Source organism: Onthophagus taurus, chromosome 7 (assembly GCF_036711975.1).
Source record: "Onthophagus taurus isolate NC chromosome 7, IU_Otau_3.0, whole genome shotgun sequence".
Taxonomy (NCBI): Eukaryota; Metazoa; Arthropoda; class Insecta; order Coleoptera; family Scarabaeidae; genus Onthophagus; species Onthophagus taurus.
Window position 1 is genome coordinate 33,337,461 of NC_091972.1, and position 13,013 is coordinate 33,350,473.

At 32.9% G+C, this 13,013-nt stretch overlaps 1 protein-coding gene across 1 annotated transcript; it reads left to right on the top strand.

The window, feature by feature from the left end:
* The first annotated feature begins 5,661 nt into the window (after positions 1–5,661).
* On the top strand, positions 5,662–7,438 carry LOC111418206 (even skipped). The gene is made up of 3 exons (XM_023050697.2): positions 5,662–5,884; positions 6,103–6,308; positions 6,645–7,438. Exons 1-3 carry the CDS (start codon positions 5,755–5,757, stop codon positions 7,137–7,139), a joined length of 831 nt encoding a protein of 276 aa, XP_022906465.1. The 5' UTR covers positions 5,662–5,754; the 3' UTR covers positions 7,140–7,438.
* Positions 7,439–13,013: the final 5,575 nt, after the last annotated feature.

Here is a 13,013-nt window from a genome sequence, read left to right on the forward strand (position 1 = left end):
TGTGTTGGAAAATTTTTATTGGACGCATGCAAGAGAGATTTGACTTTTAATTTTAAGAATCATATTTTTAATTTAATTGTAAATATAAAAATGTCTCACATTTAGTCAAATTGCTGCCACAAAAAAATATATGGGTGTCAATTTTTTTCCTCTTTTCCCCTGCCAAAATAAAGTCAAATATGTCAAAAAAAGTTGATGTGACAACTTAAAAATTCATTTTTGTCGATCAGTTTTATTGGATACAACAGTGTAAATTTCATTTTTATTTTTATGATTTGACAAATTAACTACATCGTATATAATTTTACCTAGTTTAGATAACAAGGATACAACTTTACCTCAAATAAATGTCACACTGCGCATTATATTTTTTTCCAGAGTGAATATCCTAGTTTAGCATTGAAATCCTAAACTAGTCTACTCAGTTTGTCATGGCAAGTTGAATTGGGGTTTTCATTCGTTGAATAAATCTTATTAGTTTTGATTAGTTTAGAGTTTAGATTATTAAGCTGTAAGATATGTAAATGTAACTGCTTAATGAACATTTTACAACCAATTTTGAACCAAAACATTTTAGGGTAAATGAAATGAAAAAATTAAATATATTTTTTTCTCCAATAAAATCAATTTTAATAATATCTGGTTTGAACGACATTTTCTTATACATTTTTATACTTAAGTGCCTACATTTGTTTCTTTAACAATGTAATGTGAGCAATATAACACCTACAATATGGTTATAAAGTCGTTGATTACACTGAAGAATTCTTTCTGGGTACATGATAACAATTCTTACTATTTTTGCTAGATAAACATTTCTTATACTATTTTATTAGAGTGGTTGTCTTCTCTTCATCAATCAATTACAAATATTACAATTTGATTGAATCATTATACGCCACATCGTACAAGCACATCTTTATGTAAAATGAGATTTGCAATTTTTATTAGAGTTATAGAATAATCTATAAAAAGAGAAACTTCATGATTTATTTTGACCATGAAATATTAAAATATTTTTTAACAAGTTTTTCCTAATATTTTTATTATGTTTTACGTATATATGTTTTTATGATGTACGAATGTAGGAATGACTAATGATAATACAGAAAACATTTTAATTCTAATTATTGGTTTAGGAAACAACAGGACTAGGTTTTATTCTAATCAACAAAACGTTTCACTCTTTACAACTCATCGGTTAACATTACACAAAAAAAGAAGAAAAAAAATAAAGTTAATGACCTTATAATTCTAGGTATTGGACCTTTTTGCTACCGAAACATAAAAAGAGAAGGTTTTTTCCGGGTTCCAAGAAAACGGAAGACGTCTTTTTAAAAAATGAATAGTAAAAAGCAATAAAACTCTTTCACCGTACCTCATTCACCACCAGTCGGTGAGTATGAAATTTCCAACCATTGTTCTCGGCGACGTTCATTTTAATGATAATTACCTGTGTTCCAAAAATATCTTTCTTTTTGTAAAATATAATAACCGACAAAGTTCACCCTGTAAACTACCGGCCATCGGAACAATAGCGATTCTTCAAAAACTTTTTGCGACAATTGGACAAACCGTTTTTGATGAAAGGTCATATTGTGACATCTTTTTTGTTACGCATTAACGTTTCCTTAATTAGAGCATGAACTAATTTCTTTTGAACTACTTTTTTTTAACTCATAAACAAATTTACTACACTAAAAATCAAAAGTCAGACTATAAAGACTATAGTCGATAGCCCTTTTGGGCCAACGTTTTTTTTTAATATACATACTTTTATTTTGTTTTTCTTTCTTTCTTGTTGTAATTATTGGCCCAGATAAATACTGTAATACCAATAAAACCAGACAAGTCCGTCAAGTACATTTTGTTAAAGAGAAAAGCTGCCCATCTATGAATTGTCAACATGATACAACCGAAGAACAGGTTTGGAGATATATAACATTGACATTGAAAAAAGCCATATCCTTACACTAGGAATAACAACGGGCGATGATCTTCATAGGTTATACCGAAGACTAAATTTCCATTTTGGGAATGTCTACAATATGTCGTTTTCTTTTTGATCGAGAATATTTACCTAAAATATTTTTCTTAGCCAGGCTTGGAAAGTACTTTTCGGAACATTGTAACTAACTGTAGTCTGTTGAACTGATGATTCATTTGTTTGGTCTTTTTCTGCTGCTATCATATCGCTAACTTATTGTCGTTATACAGGCGGTAGACAGAATAAGATCTTATTTAGATAATTAACAATTCACTATTGTGACTAAGGTACTGTCTAAGACATGACATATAAACGTAATATTTAACGTAATATAAACGTAATTTATCTTATATCACTCAAGCGAATAAATGCTCAATCGGAAGAAATTATTGAAATGATAAATCTCATAAAACGGAATACACTGTACAATAAATGCAATTAATTCATTTAGACCCAAACCATAAATTCTCATTCGAAGTCATATTAGAAAACACATTTCTCATTTAAAGTTGAGTCCATGTTAAAGCATATCAGAAACAAAATGTCTTCAATTTTATACTAGAGATTACCTATAATTGATAATGAGGAATATTAAGTTTTGATAACAACTAGTGATGGAACGGATAGTGATTTTGCGAAAAGCCGGATACCACATTCCTTTCGGCCGGATATCCGGTTATTCGGCAAATCTATCCGGCCATTATGCTTATAAGTTCTTGTGCATTTCTGAAATGATACTCTATATTGCCACATTATTACAATATTTGAACAGAAATGAAATTAATAAGAAAGCAGATAAGAAAGATCAACTTAAACTAAAACCAGAACTAATAGTAGCACTATCACTAGAACTAACACTAGACCTAGAACTAGAAACTTTCAGGTTAAGCCGTGCGTCTTTTGAAACAGTGTTGACGTTTCGGATGCCATGTTGCAACCAATTAATATTAACTGCAACAAGAGATTTAATTCAGATATCGTTTTGGGATTGTTACCATGAGGTTGCTAATGACAAACCTGAAATAAATAAAGTTGTATTAAATGAAAAAAGTCCTATTAGGATTGAATTTGATTATTATCTGCAGTGTCCATCGCCTAAAAATGATACTAATCCCTGTGAATGGTGGAGTATTAATTGGTCTTTAACATCCGGCCAAAGCCGGATATTTGGTAACTATTCGGTACCCGGCCGGATACCGGATAGTTTCCGGATATCCGTTCCACCATTAGTAACAACCCTTTTGTTCAAATTCAACCACAATCATCATCTATCGCAACTAATCCTCATTATTTGTTAACCAACAGTAACTGTGTAAATCTCCAAGCAAAAGAATATCTTTGCTATATCCAAAGCGTATGTGAATATGAAGAGATTTGTGATAGATTGATTCCTAATATACAGCTAAGAGGAATTTTTCGCTTGAATAACCTAAATAACAGTTATTACAAAATAAATGACTCTATATTATAAAATTGTATGTTCGGCCAAAAAAATTCCATCTCTTCTCGAGGACTACGAAGTTAAGGAGGGGGGAGTTATATTGCAGTGTATATCTAGGTACTTAGGAATCAAAGAATTACCAAGAAACCGTGACGTTGAAAAGTAAGATAACATAGTAAGTAATAAGTAGTAATCGATCATGATAAAAATAAGAAGTAATTAATCATTTGTAAGCAAACCAACGTATCGCTGTTACGATACACTATTTTGTTGTGTTTTTTAAGGCACAATTTAATATGTTATTTGATTTAGGAGAAGACTACCGAAGACTACTAATCATTCCAATCATAATGATTTAAGATCGATCAGTGTATTACCTGCAAAGCTAAGATTTTAGAACGAATTGTTGCTTGTGGATTAAGAGAACATTTCGAAATCTTTATCATATTACCTGATACCCAGTCTGGTTTCAGAGCAGGTTACAGTTGTGCTACTGCACTCTTGAAAGTTATTGATACTATTATCAGAGGAATGGATATTGGCAGGACCACGGTTCTTGTTCTGCTTGACTTTTCCAAGGCATTCTACCATAAAGTCTACCATAAAACGCTTTTGGCAATTCTCTGGCATGCCGGTTTATCGCGCAATGCCTGTGCTTTTTCTGAACATTACTTAATAAATCGCAGTCTGATCAGGCTGTTGTATTATCTTAAGCCCAATTCTCTACTTAATTGATACTAGTAATCAGCTTTATTTGTCGTTTGATCCTACTCAAGTGCATACTGCTCAGAATCATATTAACTATGATTTAGACAAATTGATTCATCGTGCTTCTAAACTGTGCCTAAATATTAATCCGAATTAATCATCCATTATGGTTTTTGGGAATCAGAGTGCTGTTACCCGTGTTCGAGAATCCCTTGCCATCAGTGTTTATGGCGTTAGTTTACAGTTCAGCAATGAGGCAAAGAACTTGGGCGTTACCATCGATTCATCACTTAGATTTCATGCACATGTATCTAATTTACTTATTCTATGCTACGCTTCGGCTACTCTACGGTAATCGCAACTTGTTGAATCTGCGTTTAAGAATTTAACTTTGTAATTCAATTTTCGACGTAATTTATGATTTTTGTCTTCATGTGGCTAGTAGCCTTAAAATTCAACGTCTGAAAAAGTCTTGTCTGAGATTTATATATGAAATAAAAAGAAGGGACAGAATTTCACATATGCTTCTTTGGACTGATTGAACATGTTATATTGATCAAGAAAGTGTGCCCTATACGCTATAATCTCAAATATTGGATACAAAGGTAGACTATCAATATGATAACTGTTATTTAGTGGCGATATTATAAGTAATGTTATGCGTTGAACAAACAAAATGCTTAATAAAATAAGATCCGAGTAAATCAATTAGAATAATACTGGGCTGAATGCTCTAGACTTTTATTTGATGCTTAGCCTACATTTGGATTTTCACATGAAATACTGAATCAATAATATTTATGATCGTAATGAGTCGTGAAAGGTTTGATACTTGCGGCGTTGAAGGTTTGATCATTCAAGGTCTACATGCCTAATGAACTAATATTGCTTGAAATAATCATCTTTTCGGATGCCAGAACAATCTATTTGTACAACGCATATAAATATTGTGCAGAAAAAAAGAAAAGTTTTGCATAAACTTTTTTTTATTAAAACAGCTCTTAAATAGTGATAATAATTTCCATACGAGTGTTTTAAATGATCAAAATCAATAATTGTTTACACAATCGATTGGAATAATAAACCTAACCGCTCTTAATGATTCTATATAAGTTATCCGTAGAAACGACATCGTAGTCGCATTTTCCCCTATAAAATTAAACTGCTAAAGCGTCTTTATTGGTCCATAAAAATATAATCAATACGGCCACCGTTTCGTAGCAGCAACCAGAAGCAGTGACGGTAGCGGCCAAGATTCCTTTATTAACTTGCCGCACCGTCTACCGTTGGGCCGTACGTCGAGTTTAATAGCATCCGACATCTACTAAGGATCCATAAGGACCTTCCATACGAATTTCGGCCTTATCCCGACCATCAGTAAGGATCACGAAGGAGGGGCGACCAATCACGTTTCGCAGGACCGCAGCCAATAGCAACAACTTCCTCCCTCCGTATCCTTCGTCCTGTGTATTAAACAGGACCACGACCCGAACAGGACATTAGTTCATCGAACAAAGTTCGTTTGTGCAGTTTCTGGTTTTCTAAACTTGAAGTTTCTTTGAAGTTTTGAACTCATTTTTTAGTGTTAAAAACTTGTTAGTGTTGTTTTTATTTGGAAATGGCACATTACAAAAGTTATCAACAAGATCAACAAAAGGATGTTGTCGTCGAGGTTTTACCACCGCATTACGCCTTGGCACATCATCCAAGTCCACCACAATCTCCAAATACCACCCATAATGTTCAAGGTAATTTTTTTTTTACTTCAAGTGGACTACTTAAAAGTTATTTTTGGTCAAGTTGAAATTTCCGGACTTCAAACAATTTATTTAGTATTTTGATTTTGTCTAAACTTTTGTTTGATCATCAATTTAATAAAATCTTTAGAGTAAATATTGATGTTTGCTCAAAAATCAAAATTTAAATCAACTTAAAATCTAAATAATTTTTTTTGTTTTATTTTAAGATGTCGATGGTTCATTGGCAGAATCAACAAAATTAAATTCATCTCCATCAACAAATCAAAATGATAACATCAGAAGATACAGGACGGCTTTTACGAGAGATCAACTTGCTCGACTTGAGAAAGAGTTCTACAAGGAAAACTACGTATCGAGGCCGAGAAGGTGTGAGCTGGCCGCGGAACTGAACCTACCTGAGAGTACAATAAAGGTAATTTGAGCAATTAACGCCCGTCCCCTGACCAAATGAGACGCTAATAGGGCTTTTAAGCCGTCAAAAGCGCCGACTCCAAACGAAAGTCTCCGCGCTCGCGGGGCCGGTAGCTTAATGGATAGATAAGTTGGAATCATATACTTTACGACCCGCTAAACGCTCGCGAGATTTTACCATTCTTTATGATGAAAGAAAAAAAACTTTTTTGTTGTATGAGTGCCCGCTTTTTTCTCGTTTATAACGTTTACCGAGCAATTAAGGGTTTAAAAGTTCTTTGTTGGGTTAAAAAAGTTTTTTAACATTAAAAATCTAATTTAATTTCTTTATTTCCAGGTTTGGTTTCAAAATAGAAGAATGAAAGATAAACGTCAAAGAATGGCAATTGCTTGGCCTTACGCAGCAGTTTATACAGATCCAACTTTTGCAGCGACAATTCTTCAAGCGGCAGCTTCAACTTTACCACTTCATTACCCACCACCACCACCAGCTTCTTACATTCCACCATATCCTAGGTATCATTCGTACCAAAATTTTCAACCCCCCATGGCACCGAATCCGTTAGGATTTCATCAAAACTTTCCCGGATCGACGGGAATTCCTCACTCGGCTCACGCTCCACTTCCATTAAATCTCAATCTGGGATTGGATTTTCCACATTATTCTTCCATGAAATTGGAACATTCGAGGTCGCCGATAATGACATCTCCGGTTCATTCTGACATCAGTTTGAGTCCGCCATCGGAAGGTCTTTTAACGCAAGCGACGCGAACCTCAATTTCTGAAAAACCGAAATTGTTCAAACCGTATCAGAATAAGACGGAAGTGTAATTTATGAAACATTGTTGAAGAAATTATTTGTTTTAATTTCTTTTCAATTTTTTTTGTACAAAACGTTGTAAATATAACATTAATTATATAGTTATTTAGAATTAAATTATTGGTCGCGACCGCCTCTGTGATTTTAATTTATGTACTAGTCGTTGATCGTGGTTTTTGTATATGAACGCGTTGTTTAAATATCCTAAATCAACATAAAGTAATTATTGTAAGTACACATTGTTCGTTACACTTATTACTGTAATTATTGTATTATAATTTCTTTTTTTTAAACATTCGTTTATTTCCAATTGTGATTGTTTTATTGTAACTTTAGAGTTACTCAAAAATAAATCAAATCTATAAAAACAATGAAATCGTTTTTTTTTTAATTTTCAGGGAAATAATTTAACAAAGATTTTTTTAAATTATTATTCTCATGGAAATTTTACAAGTAAAAAAAATGGGTTTACATTGTGACAAAATCTTGGGTTTTTCCTACCTTTTATTTGTTGCGACTTTATTTTTGTCGTTTTTTTTAACAAAGAAATCAGGTAGTAAAAAGGATGATTAAAGCGTTAAGTATCAAAGAAAATTTTACCATTGTACAAACACAAAATATGCCTACAATAAAATAATATTTTCAAAGACCGTTTTTATGATAGGGGAGAATACCCTAAATTAGGGTAATTACCAATTCAAATATTTTTAAAACTAATTTAAAATATAATACCGCTGAGACATAACTAAGTTGTCATCAAAAATATCTTATCCCTAGACAACGTTGGATCTGCCAAGGAGTTGTATTCATCTAAAATTGGCGATCAAAATCATCGTAATTTCTTTTCTTCATAAATCATTCTTGTTCAGTTTTCGTAATCCTTATCATCGTCGAGAATATAAACGATTTATTATGAGCGTTAAAAAATGTTAACATTGTACGTGAAATCTAAAAGGTCGGTCAAGATTTGATAATAGAAGAATATTTACCGACAGTTCCACAAAACCCCAATAAAGAAAAAATGGAGAAATAATTACTTAAATTTTTTATGGCAAGATTATATGCTAAAATGCAAGGATATTCACGTTTTGACCTACATTAAAAACATACTCAAATTCGTTTAGGAACGAAAGATCTTAAGAGATTGTAGTGTATGTTGTAAGGAGAAATTTTTTTCATAAAAATATTGAAAGGGTTGTTAAGCAGTACGACTAAAAGTCAATATTCAAAAAACGAAGGAGATGAGGGATCAATTTTGCAGTGGAAACTAACTTAGCAGTGAATGGAAGAAACTTGGAACGAGTTGAAACATTCATGTAACTTGGTAGCCAAACAAATGGGACCTTCGTACAGTTGTACCCCATCTGGCGAAATAAGAACATTTCAAAAAGAACAAAACTTCGCTTGTTCAACAGCAACTTAAAAGCAATCCTTCTGTATGGGTGTGCGACATGGAAGGTCATCAATAATAAATCAAAGTCTTCGACGCATTATCAACGTAAGGTGGTATCCTACGAAGACTTGTGGGAGAGAAGAAATCGGCGACCCACACGTTAAGGAAGCTTCATGGAGAAGTTGATAAAGTGGTAACTCCAAGGAGCACGGAGACGAGGGCGCCCAAGAAAGAAAAACGTGGAGAGAAATCTTTACTATTGCTCTATGCTTCACCAGGAGCGACAAGAAATAAGATATCTGAAGACAACTTACTAATCAGATGTTTGAGGGTGCATGCCCAGAATGCTAATGAAAGCTTCCACTCGACGGTTTGGCGATTGACCCCTAAACACTTTCATTACTGCATGAAAAGAGTTGAAATTTCTCCATATATTGAGAATAGTTTGTTTAACGAAAAAAAAAATTGTTATTGGGCAAAAAATGGGCAAACATCGAATTAATCTACAGAAGCGACGCAACTAGTCTCTGTCCAAAGAAACTTGGAAAGCACAGAAAGTTCTGGCATTGTAGATTTGTTGATAACTCATTGTAAATTGAAAAGAATTAGTTTTTATTACTATACTTACATAAAATTATCAGCATTTGCAGTACGAATTATATGCTTTCAAATAAAAGAAACGGTTTTTTAAAATATCTTTTATATTTCGAGATTTACTCATTTTTCGGATTAAACAACAATTTTGAACCGAAAGACATAGAAACGCAGAAGTATACTACTGGAAATCGCAAATGTATCGTCAATTAGTACACAAACAAAATGTAATTTTCAGCCTACTGCTGTAGTAGCCAACACACAAAAACAGATTCCAACATAAAGAACACCAATGATGCTCTCACATCAGACTCCACTATCGAATAGATTCATTTCGCCTCGACGCTTCGACACAAAGACCAATGTTTAGTCAACAATTACGACCAAATTTTTACCCACAACAATCAAATAAACACATCGATAATAATAAAATATGCCAATAAATAATCATCTCCGAAACGACAGAGGATGTATAGCAATGTCGAAGTTCCTCTTCAAATTTAAGAAGATGCTTATTACGACCTGTACCATAAGACGGACAAATATGAATCAGAAGAAGAATTCTACAAAGGAGAACCATCTTTACTCTCTTATATCGAATTCGAAGGATTGACATTTTTGATAGACTCTGGTGCAGAATGTGCTTCAATTAGTTTAGATGCAGCATTTAATGATGCCGCCTTTTTTAGTTTTGCAACAGTTGTAACTTTAATAACCCCTCACGGAATAGAGAAGACAAATAAAGCGGTAATTGACGATTTATTTGGTTGCTTTTTTTAAATAAACTTGGTGCCTCTTTAGATACTAAACAACAGCTCCTTTTTAAGGTTATACAATCAGGCTACATACACAATCAGTTGTTTAATATCAAATTGCTTATATAGAATGGTTTAGCAGTTTTCCTGATATTAAAAATAACGCGAATAAAGTAATTATCTCTAAATTTCTAGTTGAAGTCAAAAATCATGAAAATTTTTCTCTTAAATCAAATCCCGTACAACAAATTACTAAATTTCCCTCTCATAATGCTCGGATCGTATGCTTTAGTGCCCTCGTTAAGCTTATATGATATTACGTGTTTGGATGTTATATCTCCTCTCCCCTCGAAGAGAGCCAAGGGTTAGAAATTATCGTCTGTATGGTCGTCATTTGATTATCAAAATTGTTGGTTTTAATAATAAATGTAGTTACTATAAATTAAGATCTCGAACTTCCAATGGTGATGAATTCAATTCTTGCAACTTCCTTTGGATTTCTGAGAAATTAATTCGTACGTCATTGAGTAATTCTAATTGTAGATTTTTCAATCGAGTGTCCCCTTGCTTTTCTAAAATGTTGTATAAATTCAACAAAGTCAAACGATACTCTCAGTCAAGTAAGTAATTAATTGTTCGCAGAATCTCTCGATCTAGATGGACACCTTCTTTGTTTAATCGAGCTCATTTCGTATAAGTAGACGTGTGCTTGTGTCAAGACCCGTGGCTACACATAAATATTTTCCTTGTTGGAATCTTTTACAGGTAGAAGCAGTGTTGCCAAACGTACGGTAATTACCATACACGTACGATAATTCCACCAAATGTACGATGTACAAAGGGGAATAATTTAGAAATCTGTAATTTAATTTAAGAAAATACGTACTGTACGCAGAATGGCGTCGTAACGGGTGAACCACGGAGGAACCACACTGTAACATAACCAACGAGAAAAATTGCCGTTAATTGCACACAATATTTTAGATGGTTATATGGGCGTATAATATTCTTGTATATTTGTGTCTATTCTTCTTCTATTCTGATTCTGTGTTTAAATTGTATAATATTCCAGTTGTGACCCGATATATACAGGTGTCCCGAAACTGAACGTCAAGCGGGTGCCGCGCGAAAGGCCAACCCATACCTGTTTTGGTAGAAATAAGAAAAAAATCCATGTCTCTTAGTTAAGTGTATTTTTGAAAATGTTAAAAATTGTTCCTGTAGATCATATCTTTAAGTAGGTACCTACCACGGCCAGAAATGTTTGCAATTTAATAGTGATTTTTTTAATGATGTAATCCTTATTAACCATGCTACTATAGAAGTCACAAATCAAACAACAAAGCTCGGTAGTTTTGCGGAAAAAATATTAGCTTGATTGAGTTAAGATTGAAAAAACTTATCTCTATTACGTTTGACACACCAAGTAAGTAATTTTAAAAGATGACCTGTTTAGTCAACATTCCCAAATGGTACAACACTTGCCATTTTTCTTCTCACAAAAAATATTACTGCCTGTTTTCCTTTTGCAAAAGAGCACGTTGTTTAAAAAAATCTTACTTTCGTATGCTATTTGTATTTCCTACACAAATCCTCAATATCTACAAAGAAATGTAATTTCAACAAGATGGTAAAAACTATGTTATTTTGTTGTACTTAAAATAAATTTTTACCTATTTGTTTGCACAGTTCATTTTATAGTATTTATTTCGCAAACCTTTTGTGGCACTACCATTTTTAGTACAAGTACGGTATTTTTATATAAATTATGGTAATTTTCGTTTTCAAGTACTGTACTACAGTGTGCTCTGTGGGGCAATACTGGGTAGAAGTCATGATAAAGAACTTATCTTTACTTTTTGCGACATAGGATTGAGTGATATTTAACATATGGTGATTTAACTTGAATTGTATTGGACAGAGAATGAAATTAATTGATAATGTTGATAGATCGTTTTCTTTTTCGTGCATAATAGTTCTACTTTTATGTTTCTCTATAAGATCTTGTTAGATTGGAACGTTACAGTATAAATCCATTGGGTTTCTGTTAGCTGATCATTAGGGTCATCTTCGAGACACCTAAGTGCTCTAATAATGTGGAGGGAACTTTTTAACATTAACTTGGCTTTCAGGATTTTTTGCGGTAGCAAGATTTAAAGTAATTTTACGTAAGCGCATAATTTTTTTAATTGTTTGTTATTAAATTCGAAATATTTATCGTTGCGAATTTCCAGAGTGAGTTCATAGTAATTGAAGTAGTTAAGGAATGCATCTAGGATGTTTTTTGTTATAATTGCATGTTCATGACGTGTGAATGTATCTACTATAGTCAACGAACAATTTTTCAAACGGAGCATCATGTGCTTACGTTATTGGTAAGAGTGATATGTCAGGATGTTGATTCTACTTTGCTCTAGTACAAGTGTTACAAGATTTACTGACTTGTGTGATGGTATTTTCCATTTTGAGCCACCACCGTTTTAAATTTCTTGTATACCACCATGATTAATTAATCCTGTATGCTATACAAACTGAAATTTATTTTTCTTGCTCTGTAATAACTTCTGCTGAACGGAGTCTGATATGACAACATCAGTGATGTTGATGAAAATGTTTCTTGTGAAACATAAAGTTGTGCATCTATTGATTTTATAACTTGTTGTAGGCTAATTTCTAGATCTTCTATTATTTAATCATATTTAACAGGGTCTTCTGCGACAAAGTTCCCTGACGCTGGTTTTGCTATTGATCCAATTCAAATTTATTCAAATTTAAGAAGAAGCTTACTACGACCTGTACCATAAGACGGACAAATATGAATCTGAAGATGAATTCTACAAAGGAGAACAATATGTAGATTATGCTATTACATTGGAGGACTTTTCACAAGACAACCTCATATGAAATTCGAAGGATTGAAATTTTTGTATGAAATTTAGTGTGCCCCATTTCGTTTCCTGATGTTTGAGTTGTTGTTTTCTAAAGTTTAGTTAACATAATAGCACTTAAATTTCTAAGGAGCGTTTGAAAAGAAAATTCTTAAACTACATCTTTGTTTTATTTTTGCCATCTTTACTAGTTCCATGTAATCGGTATTTAATTTGTTAATTTGGTTTATTAGACCTCCGAGATTACAATGGACT

What these genes read in the sequence shown, in the direction of transcription:
- LOC111418206 (XM_023050697.2), top strand. Translation starts at nt 5,755, where the DNA reads ATGGCACATTACAAAAGTTATCAACAAGATCAACAAAAGGATGTTGTC. An exon ending in TACCACCCATAATGTTCAAG is followed by an intron (nt 5,885 to 6,102) that starts GTAATTTTTTTT and finishes TTTTATTTTAAG; the next exon opens with ATGTCGATGGTTCATTGGCA. An exon ending in TACCTGAGAGTACAATAAAG is followed by an intron (nt 6,309 to 6,644) that starts GTAATTTGAGCA and finishes CTTTATTTCCAG; the next exon opens with GTTTGGTTTCAAAATAGAAG.